We start from the raw sequence: 14,418 nt of genomic DNA, 5'->3' as shown, positions 1-14,418 counted from the left end.
CATCTATTTGTTTCTATTAAATAGCACGCATCTCTCCTGCTTCTTGTCTGTGCTGTTGGCAATTTTGGCTTGTCATGTCTCTTTAGATCTAATTTATATTTGGTGTTTGAAAAATTTTATTTGTAAGTAATTTGTTGTCTTTTGCAATGACCAATGGAGTTAGTGTTGATAGAGTCATAGAGAGATTTAGGTTAGTGTTGATAAAGATACTTAGACCAAGGTTTTGCAACACTAGGGAATGGACTATTGGAAGTGATTTTGTAGAGGATTGTGTTGGTTTTTTAGATAGATGAGAAAGCGATAATATGATGAACCTGTCTTAGCTAGCGTGAGCTTGACAGTGTTAAAAGATAACGAGGAAACAGAAGTATGCCTCATCGGGAAGACAAAGATTTTTTTTATTTTTTTTTTAGTTTTTAAATTTATGATGTAGTCTTCTCTCAAGTTATCTGATAATGAATTGGGTTTTTATCTCTTTAAGCCAAAATTACTACATAGTAGCATTCTGTTTCGTGTGGTTGTTCTGTGACTCATATTTGCAAGGGTGACTGTGTGAAGACTCGTTTGATCAAGGAGAAAGATATCTGAATTAAGACACACCAACATTTTTCTCTACAGCTCAAACCAAAGACTTCCTGGTTGCATATTCTTATTCTTAAGCATTTTGAACTATGGTAGTTAATGCCATAAACTTCTCATCTTCTCAATCAAAGTCAAATTTTTTTTACGAGGCCTCTTATTATCCACCAATTTTGCTGCATATTGCTATAATTTTTTAGAACCATTTAGTTTTTGGACAGAAGATGTTACAAGTTCCTTCTGTATCAAATCCTTATTTGCATATCTTCTACTCTTACATATCAATTTCAAATCCATTTATTCATAGCGTCCATCAATAAAAGATTCTCCTCTTTTAAGGATTTTCCTTGTCTTTTTAATATTGTTAGCAGTTGCTTGTGCGGAGGCTGTTAGTATCTATTTGCTAATTTGGTCTATTTGCTTCACGAGAAGGATATAAGTAACTGGTTAGGTAGGATGCTTTTTAGGAGTATAAATGCGATCAATTATTCCTTATCTTCCATGCGTATGATGTGGACAACTCCTGGCAATGATGCATGCATCATAGGTTTGTTATCACCAATGGACTCTTTCCCGGATTTTAGCAACTTAATGTATAACCAATATTTGTGTCAACTAGACAGCTTTTCTGATATATGGTTATAGGTTATAACTGTCTATGACAAGGTATCATATGCAGAACTAAAACAAGGATCGTCTGTGCATAATGGAAAACTTGGAACATTCAGTTACCAAGGACCAATCTTGTTGGGCATATCATATATCTTAAGTTGTTGTATTGGTCATGTCATATTTTTTTTTTTCTTTTCCTAAACCGGGCATATTTCTGATTCATATTGTCAAGGAGTATGTCTGGCTTGAAGCACTATGTGATAATTTTTATGTCTTTGCTCAGTTATTAGGAACAAATTTTGGCTGGGTATATGATTTTTTTCTCAAATACGCTTTATTATGACATGAATTTGGATTGAAAAGCTTGCTTTTGCTGATATGCTATGAGTTCTCTAAAGTACCCTCATGATACCAGATTTTCTTAAAATGTTTCTGTGAATTTTGCAATAGCTTGATTTGTTGGTTCTTTAAAAAGTTTCATATGTCAAGGTGTGCTGAAAACTATTGTCTGAAGTTGATATAGATGCAGAACTCTCAATCTTTTCTTAAATCATTGAATGCTCATATGTGAATTCTGCATATCTTATATAAACAGTTGCATTACTCTTCCTGATTCCATTTATTATTTTTTTTCTTTAAACTCTGTGAAAGTTATACCTTTTATCTGAAATTATTGCAAAGGTGCCACAATTTTTACACAATTGTATGCCAGGTGTTTGCTTGATTGTTTTTTTGAAGTGGATATTGAAGGTGGATTTCCCTCAACCATTTCCTTTTCTCATATGTTGCTCAAGTAGTTGATATTCAGGGCAAATTTCTCATGCATTTTGTCAATAAAAGTCCATGCACTTTTTTTATGGTCATCTTTCATCATCTTTCATTAAATCACAATGTGTTTCTCTCAAATGCTTTTTGTTGTACTATTTATGCACATATGCGGAGTTTTTCTTCTTGATGATTGTGTTATAATAGCTAAAAATCAATGCTGTATTATCAACGGCCAAGATCTTTGTATCTCTCTGATCGAATTCCGGAAATAAATATTAATTATTAATAGAAAAATGTTAATGTTGATTATAAAATATTTCTTTTAATTAGCGTTAAGTAGATTATAATTTTTTTCTTTAAAGCCAAATTCAAATTTCAGTAACAAGTCCTCTATTCATGAAAGTTATATGTAAAGAATTCACATAAAACATATTCAGCTGATAACTTTCCAAAATGGGAAAATAAAAAAAAAAGGCAAAATTTAAAAAAAAAAAAATACTCTAGAAGATATGAGGATATTTAAATTATATATTTATCTTGTGGCAATCAATCACAAAGCAATGTGTGTAAAACATGAAAACTTTCTTTTTAATAGTTTATAAAGACGATCGTACACAGTACACGCTACGACCCACGGAAAAGAGAACGAAGGTGCTACCCTTCGCTTCTATCATATCATATGTGTATATTGATATACAACCCATCTTAATTTTTTTATTATGATTTCAAAGCCAATGGATTTTGAAAATATTTTTTTTTATTTTAATTTATAAATTTTATTAGTTTAAAATTCAGACTCGTAAAAATAAATTTTTACACCCAAATTATCACTGTATTAGTAATCAAAATAAATTAAAATATATAGTTATTAAAAATTTAAAAATAAAATACGGTTTATAGGAAAAAAACAATAACAATATATATATAAATAAAAATAGGTAAACTTTTGTGGTTTGGATCTACTTTTAATGGATTGTATTTTGTTGTTTATATTTCTCATTTATATTTATAGTGTAATTTTTATATAAAAAAAAATTAAATAAATATAGTAGAGTGTATTTTGTTTGTAGTGCTATTTTATCTGGGAAATAAATATTAGGGAGAATTGGTTATAAACCCCTCAAAAGTTATATTTATCCTCTGACAAAACATAATTGTATATATGCCCCTGAAAAATATAGGTAATTGCAGATATGCCCTCACTTAGATACCGATAATCAAACTTGATTACCTATAGTTATAATTTTGATTAAGATATACAAAAAGTTCAAAATAACCCTTGTACAACTAAAAAAAACTTTTCAAGGGTATATATGCAATGGTATAATGGTAATTTTATATATTTGTTGTTTGTTAATAGAGGGTTTTTTAACTAATTTGAACCACTAGAGAGTATATCTGCAATTATGATATTATTCAAGGGTATGCATGCGATTAACTTTATTCAGGGAGTAAATGTCAATTTCAAAAATTTTTTTAAAGATGACACCTGCAAAAGCCCCTAAATATTATTATGAATTTTGTGTTTTTATTTGTAGTTTGAATCTGTCAATTGTATTTTGTTGTAAATTGGTGTTTTATGTGTTGTGTTTGTAGTGTTTGTCCACCTATATTTTTGTTATTTTTAATTAATCGAGATTTATTCATTTTTTTTAAATATCATATATTTATATATATTTTTTAAAAATAATAATATATCCCGTATATATATATATACGGGCAAAAGAAGAGGGGGACCTGTTCCACTATTGTTGCGTGTCTCTAATTCCATCTCTTTTCTCTCGTTTTCTTCACCGATTTCTCCGCTTGCTTCCCCCGTCGTCAACCCGTTCTCTCCTCTCATCCTTCTCAATCCCTGATCGTCAAGCTACACATCGATCTTCGACTCATCGCTTCAAGAATTTCAAGGTGCGTTTTTACCTCGATCGTCATCCCTTCTGATCATGCTTTTCTTGGATTCTTTTGTGAATTTTACGGTATAGTTTCTGGATCAGGGGGCGTTCGCTGTTATTCTCTCTTTTCCAATCGATTTAAACCCTAATTTGTCGTTGATGGTGGTGGAATCTTGTTATTGATCTTTTTTTTTCTATGGTGATAATTTCTGTTGTAGCTCTGAGAATCATCGGATCGGAAGGGTTGCATATTCTTGGACTCGCATCGTAAGAAATTATCTGACGTTTGTTTGTTTGTTTTTTTTTTTCTTGGGACATCATCAGCTGTTCAGATTCTTCGTTTATTGAATTGTTTTCTGTCTTCTCTTATGTGAATTTGACGGTTTAATGTGTAGATTAGGGATTCTAATATCGGATTATGTAGTTGGGATCGCTGTCTTTTGTCAATTTAAGCCCTAATCTGTTGTTGATGACGGTGGAAACTCTTTTTTGATCATCTCCTATGATGTTTGTTGGAGGATTTGTAGATCTCAGTGGTTTATAGGTAATGATCTTGGTGCTGTATTTCTGTGGTGTGATCTGTTTTTGTTAGTGTAAATTTTGATTAATTTTATCAGATTTCTTGGTTCTCATTATTGGGATTGTGCAGATCCATCATCAATTGCCTCATTTGGAAGGATTTCCAACAAGTTGATAAGTCTGATTTTATATTGCATGGCAATTTGATAGATAAGAGTCTCAGCGCTTTCTGTTTTACCTTCTTCGTGTTGGAAGCCGAGAATCTTGTATGTTTAGTTCAATCAAGGTCTGCTTCAGTTGCATTTGATTGTAGTTGTTTCAGTTTTTTTTTCCAGGATAAGGTGGGCCCTTTGCACAAAATTTTCCAATATTGCGCATCTTATGGAGAACTGTTTTCTGCTTGAAACTCCTATGCTTTTTATTGGCCTTACTGCAATTCTAGAACCAAGATGATAGTTCTTGATCAGAAGCGTGTGAGATGTTTGAGGTAAAGCAGAGAAAAAGTCTAAGTTGCAGGTCTAGAAATTGCTAGACTACATCTTAGTACTAATTCTTTTAAGAAATTTAAGGTGGGCATTTATATATATATATTGTTTTCAACCTAATTCCTTTTCCAATATTCAGTTTTTTTCAATTTTAGAATAAAACATCTGTTAATCATATACCTTAGGCCTTGTAAGTATTTTTAGTATAATTACTAGATATCTATTGTTTCAATTTATCTTTTTAGCTGATCCAGGAGCTGCACATACTTGTGGCGCTGCTGATCATCTCAAATCATTTCTTTATCGGGCTGATCATCATAGATTATAGTTCATCAGTAAGGCTTCCTCAATGTTTAAGGGGTTGGTATATATATGCATAATTCTTGAAAAATGTGGATTTATGGATTTCTTCCAGGTGATATGTGTGGGTGCTATAGACTGAAGATTTGTGAGCTATGACCTACCTTTCTTAGGATACACAAGCTACTTAAAACTTTTGATGTGCAGGATCTTGCTTTAGAAAGGGATCAAAACATTGTTAACGAAAAGATGTGGTAAGAGGTGTTTAGCCCAAACTGGTTATTCTTTGTGTATCATCCATCAAGAACGTGCTCTTTAAGCATGCTGACTATCGAGTTTGTTGAACTAAGCTATGAGTTTTGCTCATATTGCCTGAGGGCTTGTCAAACCTTCAACTAGTTCTGCTTAATTAGATGGTTTGAGGAATGATTTGCTCATTGAATTAATTTGCTAAGTTTGTCGGCTCACATGATGAACAAGGAAGAGGATGGATTGGGTGATGTTCATTTGACATCAAAGCACACATGATGCCTTAGTGATAGAGTGACCTAGGAGAAGGGGTTGTCTTCTCCTCACATGTTGCAAGCTATAAATTAGAATGTGGATTTGGATAATTTCTCTGTTTCTTGGAACAATTCAGTTTTTTTTCCTTTATATAATGGTCATTGTTTATATCTATGTTATTTACAACTCATTTTATTTCTATCGTTCCATGCATAACTGAAGAATGGAAAGGATTCTTATGACATCCTTGCCTGTGTAATTATATAGTTGAATATGATTTGCTTTGCATTATGAAGAAACTTATCGCTAGCATCTCTTTTGGTAGGGAGAATGAAATTGATGTTATAACTTGTGCTTAAATTGAAAGCTGTTATGTGCATTTGCTTGGGAAACCAATAAATAAATTTTTGCAAAGTTTCCAATAGTATAAATAAACTTCACTTATTCACGAAAAAAAAAAAGAAAAAAAATTAATCCTGTTAAAGCTATCTTCTTCAGGAATTCAATGCCTCTCAAAACAACTTGAACAACCTTCAGTTGATACATACTTCCTGCCTGTATTCACAATAGCTGCTTAGTCTGTCAACATTGTGGGTTCATTTCTATTGTTGGGTTTTTCACCATTAAAAGTTTTTGGTAAATTCTGTCCAGTGAATGGTTTCTCTGACTTGTGTGTACAAATGGGGAACCATCAAGTTGAGTCATGTGAGGAAAATATCTTCAACAATTTTATGTTTCTTTGGTGGAAAACATAGGGTGCGATTGCGATGCAGTTGCTATAAGATATATGGGTTTATCACATCAAATTCCTTCATGATCTTAAATAGTGGTAGATGAGTTTTCTAATGATGAAAATGATTCTCACTGGCACCATGATTTTTAAAGCACCTGATTTATCATTATGTTTCTGTAAAAATTTAGACTGGGTTAGATATTGAATCAATGCCACAATGTCCAATGCCACATTATGAGAAGCTTTCTAATATTAATGTGGAGTGGTGAAATGGGAGTTACTCCTCATGTTATTATCTGCAAATGTTGATTATAGTCAAGTTCTACTGTACAAAGCTAGGTTCAGTATGGTGACTTTCTTGGACATTGGATTTCTTGGTGGTTTGTGTCGAGAATGTCGCATGTGCTGAGAGGTGGAGAAAATGTGCATATTTCTTGGAATGTTTGTTTTTAGGAACTAGATATCTCTACTTTGAAAATTTTGCTACATGCGCAAATGTATTTCTGTTGATAATTATTCTGGTGTATATTACACTATTTCTGTCACTTGTTCTGATCTTTTTGCATGCATGTTCAAATTTCTAATTGCTATGTAATCTCTTGACTAAAAGAGGAACTACAGAACTTAAGTTTTTTTTTTTTTTCCAAATTTGATGGTAAAAGATAACTATGTCATATGCCACATAAATTTATTGTTAAGAATATGATATGATAGTTATGTTGATGATTGGAGTGCTAGGCATGAATAGAGGTGCTTAGTGGTTATAGTTCTTGGGTGGTATACATATGGAGTTGTGGATGGCATGATATTCCCATGCTAAGATTGGCTCTGTATATTTGGCATTGCAGTTTTTCGTTTTGAAGCATAACCTATTTCATGATGATATAGTTGTGTTGAGAGAGGTGCTGAACATGTGTCTGAAGTTGGCTTAAGATGGTGGAATTTATGATACCTTGGTGGTTCAGATTTAAACCTTGATGGCACATTTTACAAGACGAAATTTAGAAAATTTCCAAGTGATTCTTGATAAAACTATGAGCTTGCTTTGATCTCATCAAACCCTTGCAGACCTTTTCGTGAATGAGCATAGTATATGTAATTCATGCACTTTGTTTAAGGACCTAGCCTAATTGCTAGTTAAGTGAAAAAGAAAACTGAGCAAGCACTACTAAAAGTTGTCTAGAAAAGAAAAGTAAAGCAATTAAAAGCTCCATATTTGAGCTTTGAGTTTCCTTTACCTCCTTCCCTAGCTGATGATTTCCATACTCTTGGCCTTCCTCCAGAAGAAAAGAAAGGTATGAATCACAGAGTGTCCTTTGGTCCATGGAAAGAGTTTATGTTATGTTTTGGAGTAATTTTGATGTGGACACATGTTGTTTTTTCCATTGAAACTTTTATAGAATGCTTATCTTACCTGTCCTTCGTAAATGAATATTCTCATCCTCTTAATTGACTTTTAAGAACGGTATTGACAATGTCCATTTTGATTTTTGTATAAGAGATGATTTCTTTGAGTTATAAACTGCTCTGTATTGCCCTTTCATAACACATTAATCTGTCTTTTTTGTTAGTTATTTAATTTGTGATCATTTCGAGCCATAGCAATTTGTCATTTATTTTCATTTTTTATTAGTTTTAGGCCTCATCTCTTCGGTGTACTTGTCAAATTTATAAAATGGAATTTTCATATGGTTTGCCATGACAAGTTGGGTGCCAAGTCTCGGGAGTGTTTCTCATGTGTTGTGTTTGTTTTAACTGGCTTTTTAATTTTCTTAAAGAGTTAACAAGTGTACCTGCTTAAGGATTCTTGGTGATTCAGGAACGGAATCGCTTTTATTTTTATTTTTTGCTTTAGGTGTTCTGATTTTAACTTCAGCTATTTTTGTTGTAGAATTTTTGTGTTATCTTGCTAATGATCACCAAAGAATTTTGTTGATGTGATAAAATAATGTCACAAATTCAACTTATTTAAAGTTGTTTTGGAAGCCTTTATTTGTCATGAAGAATGTAGATGTGAAAGTTGTTTTGACCTTAACCTACTTGAAGAACCACATGCTTGACAGTGCATAGAATGATCTGAAATTTCATTTTATTCAATAAGTCACCTTAAGCTAGCCTTGTCAATTGAGCAAGAACCTGTTGTATGGCTTCTTAGTCCTATTTTGTTTGACTTAGTATATCAAGCATTTTTTTTTTCTTATTGATGATACTTATTTTCCTGGAAAGAAACAAGGTCCAATGATGATGAGCTAACTGATAAAAGAAGGCTACTTGTAGCAGTAGGGAAGTAACATGCTTAGCACAAGGCTATTTGAGAAGGGAGCAGGTGATGTTTATGATGATATATATTAGTTTGTGGGCATGAATGGGTTTTGTTTTAGGTTTGTTGTTTTTACCATTGGAAAATGGAAAATTCAGTATTTACAATTCCTTTTATTATGCATATCCCTTTTCTTTTGATCATTTCGTTTTTCTCCAAATGAACTTTAAAATTTTGATCAATTTTCTTTACAAGGGTGTGGAAGAAAGGCATAACATTTTCATATCTAGAGTAATTGCAAGATTCATAGCTTGATTGACATGCAGCAAGCAATCTATTACACACTATTGTGTTCTTTGAAGATAGTTGTGTTTTATGTTTGAAAAATGGAAAATCGTTGATTGGTTAGTGACAATTCTTTTTATTATATATGTCAGTTTTCAGTACGTGGTTTTTCTACAAATAAACCATAAAAGTTTGCTTTTTTTAAAATTTTTTTATTACAAAGGCATGGAATAACGGCTTAATATTTTCCTATCCCGAGTCTTTGCAAGATTCATATCTTGATTTACATGCTGCGATCAATCTATTATATTGTATTGTGTTCTTTTATTTTTGGTTTTGGTAAGCAGGGGAGTTCTATTATTATGCCGTGTTTCAAAAATTCATATCCAATTCTTTTGGCTCGCTGGACACTTGCACTCTTAGGCATGTGAACAGAACTATGACATTTCTTGCTTTATCACTGAAAGCTATCCATAACAAAATATATCAACCCCTTTTTCCAACCAAAAAATGTTGTTGTTTCCTTTAAGCCTCAGTCAAATTTTTAAGATGCTAGATTACGAGTAGTCACTGGTTTGAATTTAATTTATTATTTTTTAATGTCCTGACATTCTCTGATTCTTTATTTCTCTAAAGTTTGTCATGTTGGATTTCTCAAAATACTTGGGCACTTGACACCTGTTTTTGTATCTCTGGCCTATTGTTTTCAATCAACTTATCATCACATTACAATTGGAGATTTGCGATTATTATGATAATTTTAGGGCTTTCTTTTGTGAGTTATATATTTATATATATTGCTCTGAGCTGTTTTTGTTCATAACTGTTAATTTACTGGTGGCTAACATTACGTTTAATCACATTTATTTATTAATCTGATGGCCGAATATATTAATGTTACAGTTGTTACTGCACATGTTCATCAAATTTTGGTTAGTATCAGTTGTTTTCTGCATTCTACGTATAACTTTGTTGATTCATATTCCTTTCTGTGTCATCTAATAATAGTTCTGGTTTTCTTCCCTTGCAGATTTTATTGTGGGATCTGAGGGATATTCTGTAATGGGCCATCAAAACTGGTTTTATAATCAGCAAATGCGTGAAATGGACCATGATCTACTATGGAATCATCATGCAAGCAAGCGCATGTGGTTTGGTACATTTTTTAATTCGAGACTTGTATATTTATATTTGCGTTACATTTTATTTAATGACAACATTTTATTTCATTGTCATTAGAGTCTTGGTGTTAATTCTTAAAACTTCAACTGCAGAAAATAGATCTATTGTACCTCCTGCAGAAAATGTTGCTGTCAGGGCACAAAACATGATGGGTTATGTTAATGTCCCAGCAAGCAGATATGGTCCTGCATCATCAAGTTCTAGTTCAGAAATTCCTAGTCACAGGCCTGCTGATCCAGAAATTTCACATGGCTTCGGCTTGCACACTTCATCTTTTGGCAACTCTAGTCGATTTCCACTGAATTATGCACATGTGCTTCCTCAGCATCAACCTTCTTTCCACCGCCAACATACAGTTGGAGATACGAATGGCAGAAATGATGCTCAAATGGACAACAGAAGGGTATCATATAAAAGAAAATCTCCAGCTGTCTCTCTGATTTCTGATCAAGGGAGCAACAATAGATATTATTGTGATGGAAACACCAGTCTTCCAATTTCATCTGACTACTCTTGGCCAAAGAATAACTCACATTCTCAATATGGACCTTGGGGTCCTATTCATAGAGTTCCTGGTCACATGGGTTGCAACAATGTAAATGCGGGTGAAGTATTTCAGCGGAATGTAAGAAGCCGATATAGCCATAACTCAATGTTGGAAAGCAACCCAGCTGGGGGCCATTTAGCGAACAGTCTGCCTCAGCATTTCCTTCCAGTGGCTAATGTTTTCGGCCAACCAAACTATCCTCCACCACCTCACCGAGGTATTCTTTCTTCAGGTTAGTTACACTATCTTTTTCCTGATTAAAGAGTATATTTTCAGATTTTCCTCTTTAACAATTGAAGGGGCCAGATGCATATGTCATGAGATTAATCACTCTGCAGGAAGAAACAGTGCTAGTGCTAATGGCTTTGCTAGTAGTGATGGGAGACTCTATGCGAGTTCCGCTTCTTTTAGAAATGCAACTACCCCATTTCCAATGCATCATGCTTCAGCGCAAACTGTTTCAGCAGGCCACAATGTCTTTGGTCAAAACACAACTGGTTACAATGCAATGCCGGGCTACCGGCCAACAGGTTTTGCTGCAACTCTAGAGGATAATATGCGGTCTGGAGCAGATGCACCTTACAGACATTCAAGTTCTTCGACTACCTCTGGACATCGAAATGAGAGGGATAGGAGGGCAAGGAGTTCAATTTGGAGATACAACCCCTATTCATGCGAGGAGAGTACTGACAGGTTGAGGCAATGGCAATCTGAGGTGCGCTCTTACTAGTTGGTTTGTTTAACAATTAATATGCAAAGGCTGGAATAAGACTTGATGCAAGTAAGACTTGAACTTCATTTCTTTTTCTTTTTATTTTTCCTCCAGAGCATAGTGATAGATCAACCAACCTTCTACGAGCCTAGGAATGTGTTTGATGAGCACTGGGACATGAGACTAGATATTGACAGCATGAGCTATGAGGTTAGCATTGCCATTTTCCTCCCAGTGGTTTCTTTAGTCAATTTATATCATTCATGAGTTACCAAGTCAAGTTTGTGGGTTCTCACAGGAACTACTTGCGCTGGAGGATAGAATTGGAAATGTCAGCACAGGTTTATCCGAAAATACCATTTCATCTTGCCTGGCAGAGACCAAATATTTGTCTAAGCAAGTGACAGTTGGCGATGATGCTGAGGTGAAGTGTGCAATATGCTTGGTAAGGTTCATGCTTTCTTTAGAATAACTTGATGACTGTTTAGTTACGAATGTGTTCTCGTTTTGTATTTTAAACTAAATTCTTCGATTTTGTTGATCTGACTTGACAGGCAGAATATGAAGAAGGGGAACACCTGGGCATGCTGAAATGCAGTCATGATTTCCACTTCCACTGCATTAAGCAATGGTTGGTGATGAAGAATGTTTGCCCAATCTGCAAAGCCCCGGCATTGGCTGATACTTGTAAGGAGAAATGAGTTTTTCTCTCTCAGTTATACCTCTCAAAATTGTATATAGAACTGTATCCAGTTTGGTCACCTGCATGCCTGAAGGTGCAACAAGTCATTTAAACAATGTAGATTAACAGTTTAAGTTTCAGGTTCATTCTTTGAAATCTCATTGCTAATTAAAATGCCAGATTCTTAGGTGTTGTTTCTTAGATTCTTTTTTTTCTTTTTTTTTTTTTCTTTTTTTGAGGTAATAGAATTAACAAAACACAAGTGGGAGCATAATGAATGATTGTATTATGTATGTATTTATTTATTGTGTTGTTGAATATTTGAAGAACTGCGTTCTTAGGAATTATCAGAAGTATAACTTAATAGTAGTCAGACAATGATTACTAAGTTATGTGTGGGCAAGTTATGCCAAATTTTCCAATCAAAAGGTTTAGATTATAATGAAAATAAGCTTTTATATTATGTTATTTTTTTATTTATATTTGTTCTTTTTTTTTATAGGCATGTTATTCATGTTTTATGCATCAAAAACTAAAGAAGACATTTAGGTTTTTGACACTATTAATTAATTGTGTAACTGTATCATGCTGTAAATGTAATATATACAAATTCGGGCAAGATGTCACATAATAATAATGTAAATTCAAGAAGCCATATTCACATCTATCCTAGTTCATTACTAACTCATGATAATTAATTAAAAAACCACACCAATTAATTACAGAAGCCAAGATGTCACACAACCCAACTGCCATCTCTTCCTTCTTGCTTACTTCTTAAGTTATAATACATTATCTTCTTGCTTTGCCGACAAAATAACACAATAATAAAAGACACAGATATATCACTAACCATATCTCTTCAACACACAACCAACAAGCCTTTTTGCTTATGCCTCTCTTTTCTCAACATCTGAATTGATACAAGGTCCACAAGTAAAAACAAAAACAAGAAGAAAATTATGTGAATTTAAAGGCAGCATACACATATATAGATGATTCAAGAGTGAAAAGCAAGCAAGCAAGTCCTACAACAAAAGTTCTCAGTCCCTTCCTTTTCAGAACATGGTATGCAATGGCAATACTTCACCATATTTGCTACAAAACTAAGCAATATAGCTGGAGATTCTCACCATATTTGGTGAATGGTCATGCACACAGCTCTTCGACCACCAACCAAACAAACATCGCTATAAAACCCCTTCAAAAGATACCAACCATCAACACCAAAGAAGAGAAACAAAGCAAAGGAAGAACACAATACAAGTAGCAAACCCGGCCAAAGGTAATGGCATACCTCTCCATAGCTATCTCCTTGATCTTTCTCCTCTACGGCCCCGCACTAAGCCAAGCACAGCCTGCGGCTGCTCCCGCACCACCAGGGCCAACAAACATCACAAAGATACTCGAAAAGGCCGGGCAGTTTGGGACGATGATTCGGCTGCTCAAGAGCACAAGTACAGCTGATCAGATCAATGGCCAGCTCAATAACTCCAACAATGGCCTTACAGTGTTCGCTCCGACGGATAATGCATTCACCAACCTACCCTCGGGAACACTCAATTCACTCACTGATCAGCAGAAGGTTGCTCTCATCCAGTTCCATGTGCTTCCTAACCTCATGACGATCACTCAGTTCCAGACAGCAAGCAATCCCCTAAGAACTCAAGCCGGAGATTCAAGCGATGGAAAGTACCCTTTAAATGTTACTGCTGTAGGGAACCAGGTGAACATCTCAACCGGGATCGTCAATACAACAGTGTCCAACACCATATACTCTGATGGTCAGCTCGCAGTTTACCAGGTTGATAAGGTACTCCTCCCTCTGGATATCTTCAGACCTTCAGTCGCACCAGCTCCGGCTCCCACCAAAGCAAAGAAGAAAGAAGCTCCGGCTGATCTAGGGCCTTCATCGAGTTCCTCAAAGGACTCCTCTGAATCCTCTGATGCCGGAACCCTTAAGTGGAGGAATTCTCGAGATATTGCATGTGCTGCACTTGTTGGTTTCCTCTACTGGATTCTCTGAAGTGCTGCAACCCTTTTCTGATATTGTGATGAGCAGTCGTCTTGATTTCAGGTTAAGGTTTGTGATTTGAGAATTTCTTTTCTATTGTGCTTCATGATCCTTTCCCATTCAAATTTTGTGTTGTGTATCATTCATATATAAATATTTGTTTGTGAGATATAAGTAAGTGATTCTCTTTCACAGAAATTTGATGATTGTATGTCTCAGAGGTTGCCCCTCATCGAAATGACCAGAACATAACATTTAACATGAAACAAATATACAAATAGATTATCCCGATAACATAGTCATCAAACTTTCGAACATTAAATTGTCTATGGTGTTGGAAAGAC

General features: G+C 34.3%; 2 protein-coding genes across 17 annotated transcripts; both read left to right on the top strand.

The window, feature by feature from the left end:
* Positions 1-3,695: 3,695 nt before the first annotated feature.
* On the top strand, positions 3,696-12,206 carry LOC120282024 (probable E3 ubiquitin-protein ligase HIP1). Of its 16 annotated transcripts, none has more exons than XM_039288741.1 (8): positions 3,696-3,867; positions 4,070-4,118; positions 9,968-10,093; positions 10,212-10,883; positions 10,966-11,381; positions 11,493-11,588; positions 11,677-11,823; positions 11,933-12,206. In XM_039288741.1, exons 3-8 carry the CDS (start codon positions 10,000-10,002, stop codon positions 12,077-12,079), a joined length of 1,572 nt encoding a protein of 523 aa, XP_039144675.1. In that variant the 5' UTR covers positions 3,696-3,867; positions 4,070-4,118; positions 9,968-9,999; the 3' UTR covers positions 12,080-12,206. The 16 variants fall into 16 exon arrangements, 8 of the variants coding, with proteins under 8 accessions (XP_039144675.1, XP_039144674.1, XP_039144676.1 ...); XM_039288740.1 differs by having other exon boundaries at positions 4,070-4,135; XM_039288742.1 differs by having other exon boundaries at positions 4,064-4,135.
* Positions 12,207-13,255: 1,049 nt separating this feature from the next.
* LOC120282026 (fasciclin-like arabinogalactan protein 12) lies at positions 13,256-14,292 on the top strand. The gene has a single exon (XM_039288745.1). It carries the CDS (start codon positions 13,349-13,351, stop codon positions 14,084-14,086), a length of 738 nt encoding a protein of 245 aa, XP_039144679.1. The 5' UTR covers positions 13,256-13,348; the 3' UTR covers positions 14,087-14,292.
* Positions 14,293-14,418: the final 126 nt, after the last annotated feature.

The sequence above is a fragment of the Dioscorea cayenensis genome, chromosome 18 (genome assembly GCF_009730915.1).
Source record: "Dioscorea cayenensis subsp. rotundata cultivar TDr96_F1 chromosome 18, TDr96_F1_v2_PseudoChromosome.rev07_lg8_w22 25.fasta, whole genome shotgun sequence".
Lineage (NCBI taxonomy): Eukaryota > Viridiplantae > Streptophyta > Magnoliopsida > Dioscoreales > Dioscoreaceae > Dioscorea > Dioscorea cayenensis.
Note: the sequence above shows the minus strand (reverse complement) of the source record. Positions and strands in the feature narration are given on the sequence as shown.

Excerpts from the sequence above, each read along its gene's own strand:
- LOC120282024 (XM_039288737.1), top strand. The coding sequence starts at position 8,685 with ATGCTTAGCACAAGGCTATTTGAGAAGGGAGCAG. Across the intron at positions 10,884-10,965 it reads TCCTCCACCACCTCACCGAG|GGGCCAGATGCATATGTCAT; the intron begins GTATTCTTTCTT and ends TAACAATTGAAG. Across the intron at positions 11,382-11,492 it reads TGAGGCAATGGCAATCTGAG|AGCATAGTGATAGATCAACC; the intron begins GTGCGCTCTTAC and ends TTTTTCCTCCAG.
- LOC120282026 (XM_039288745.1), top strand. The coding sequence starts at position 13,349 with ATGGCATACCTCTCCATAGCTATCTCCTTGATCTTTCTCCTCTACGGC.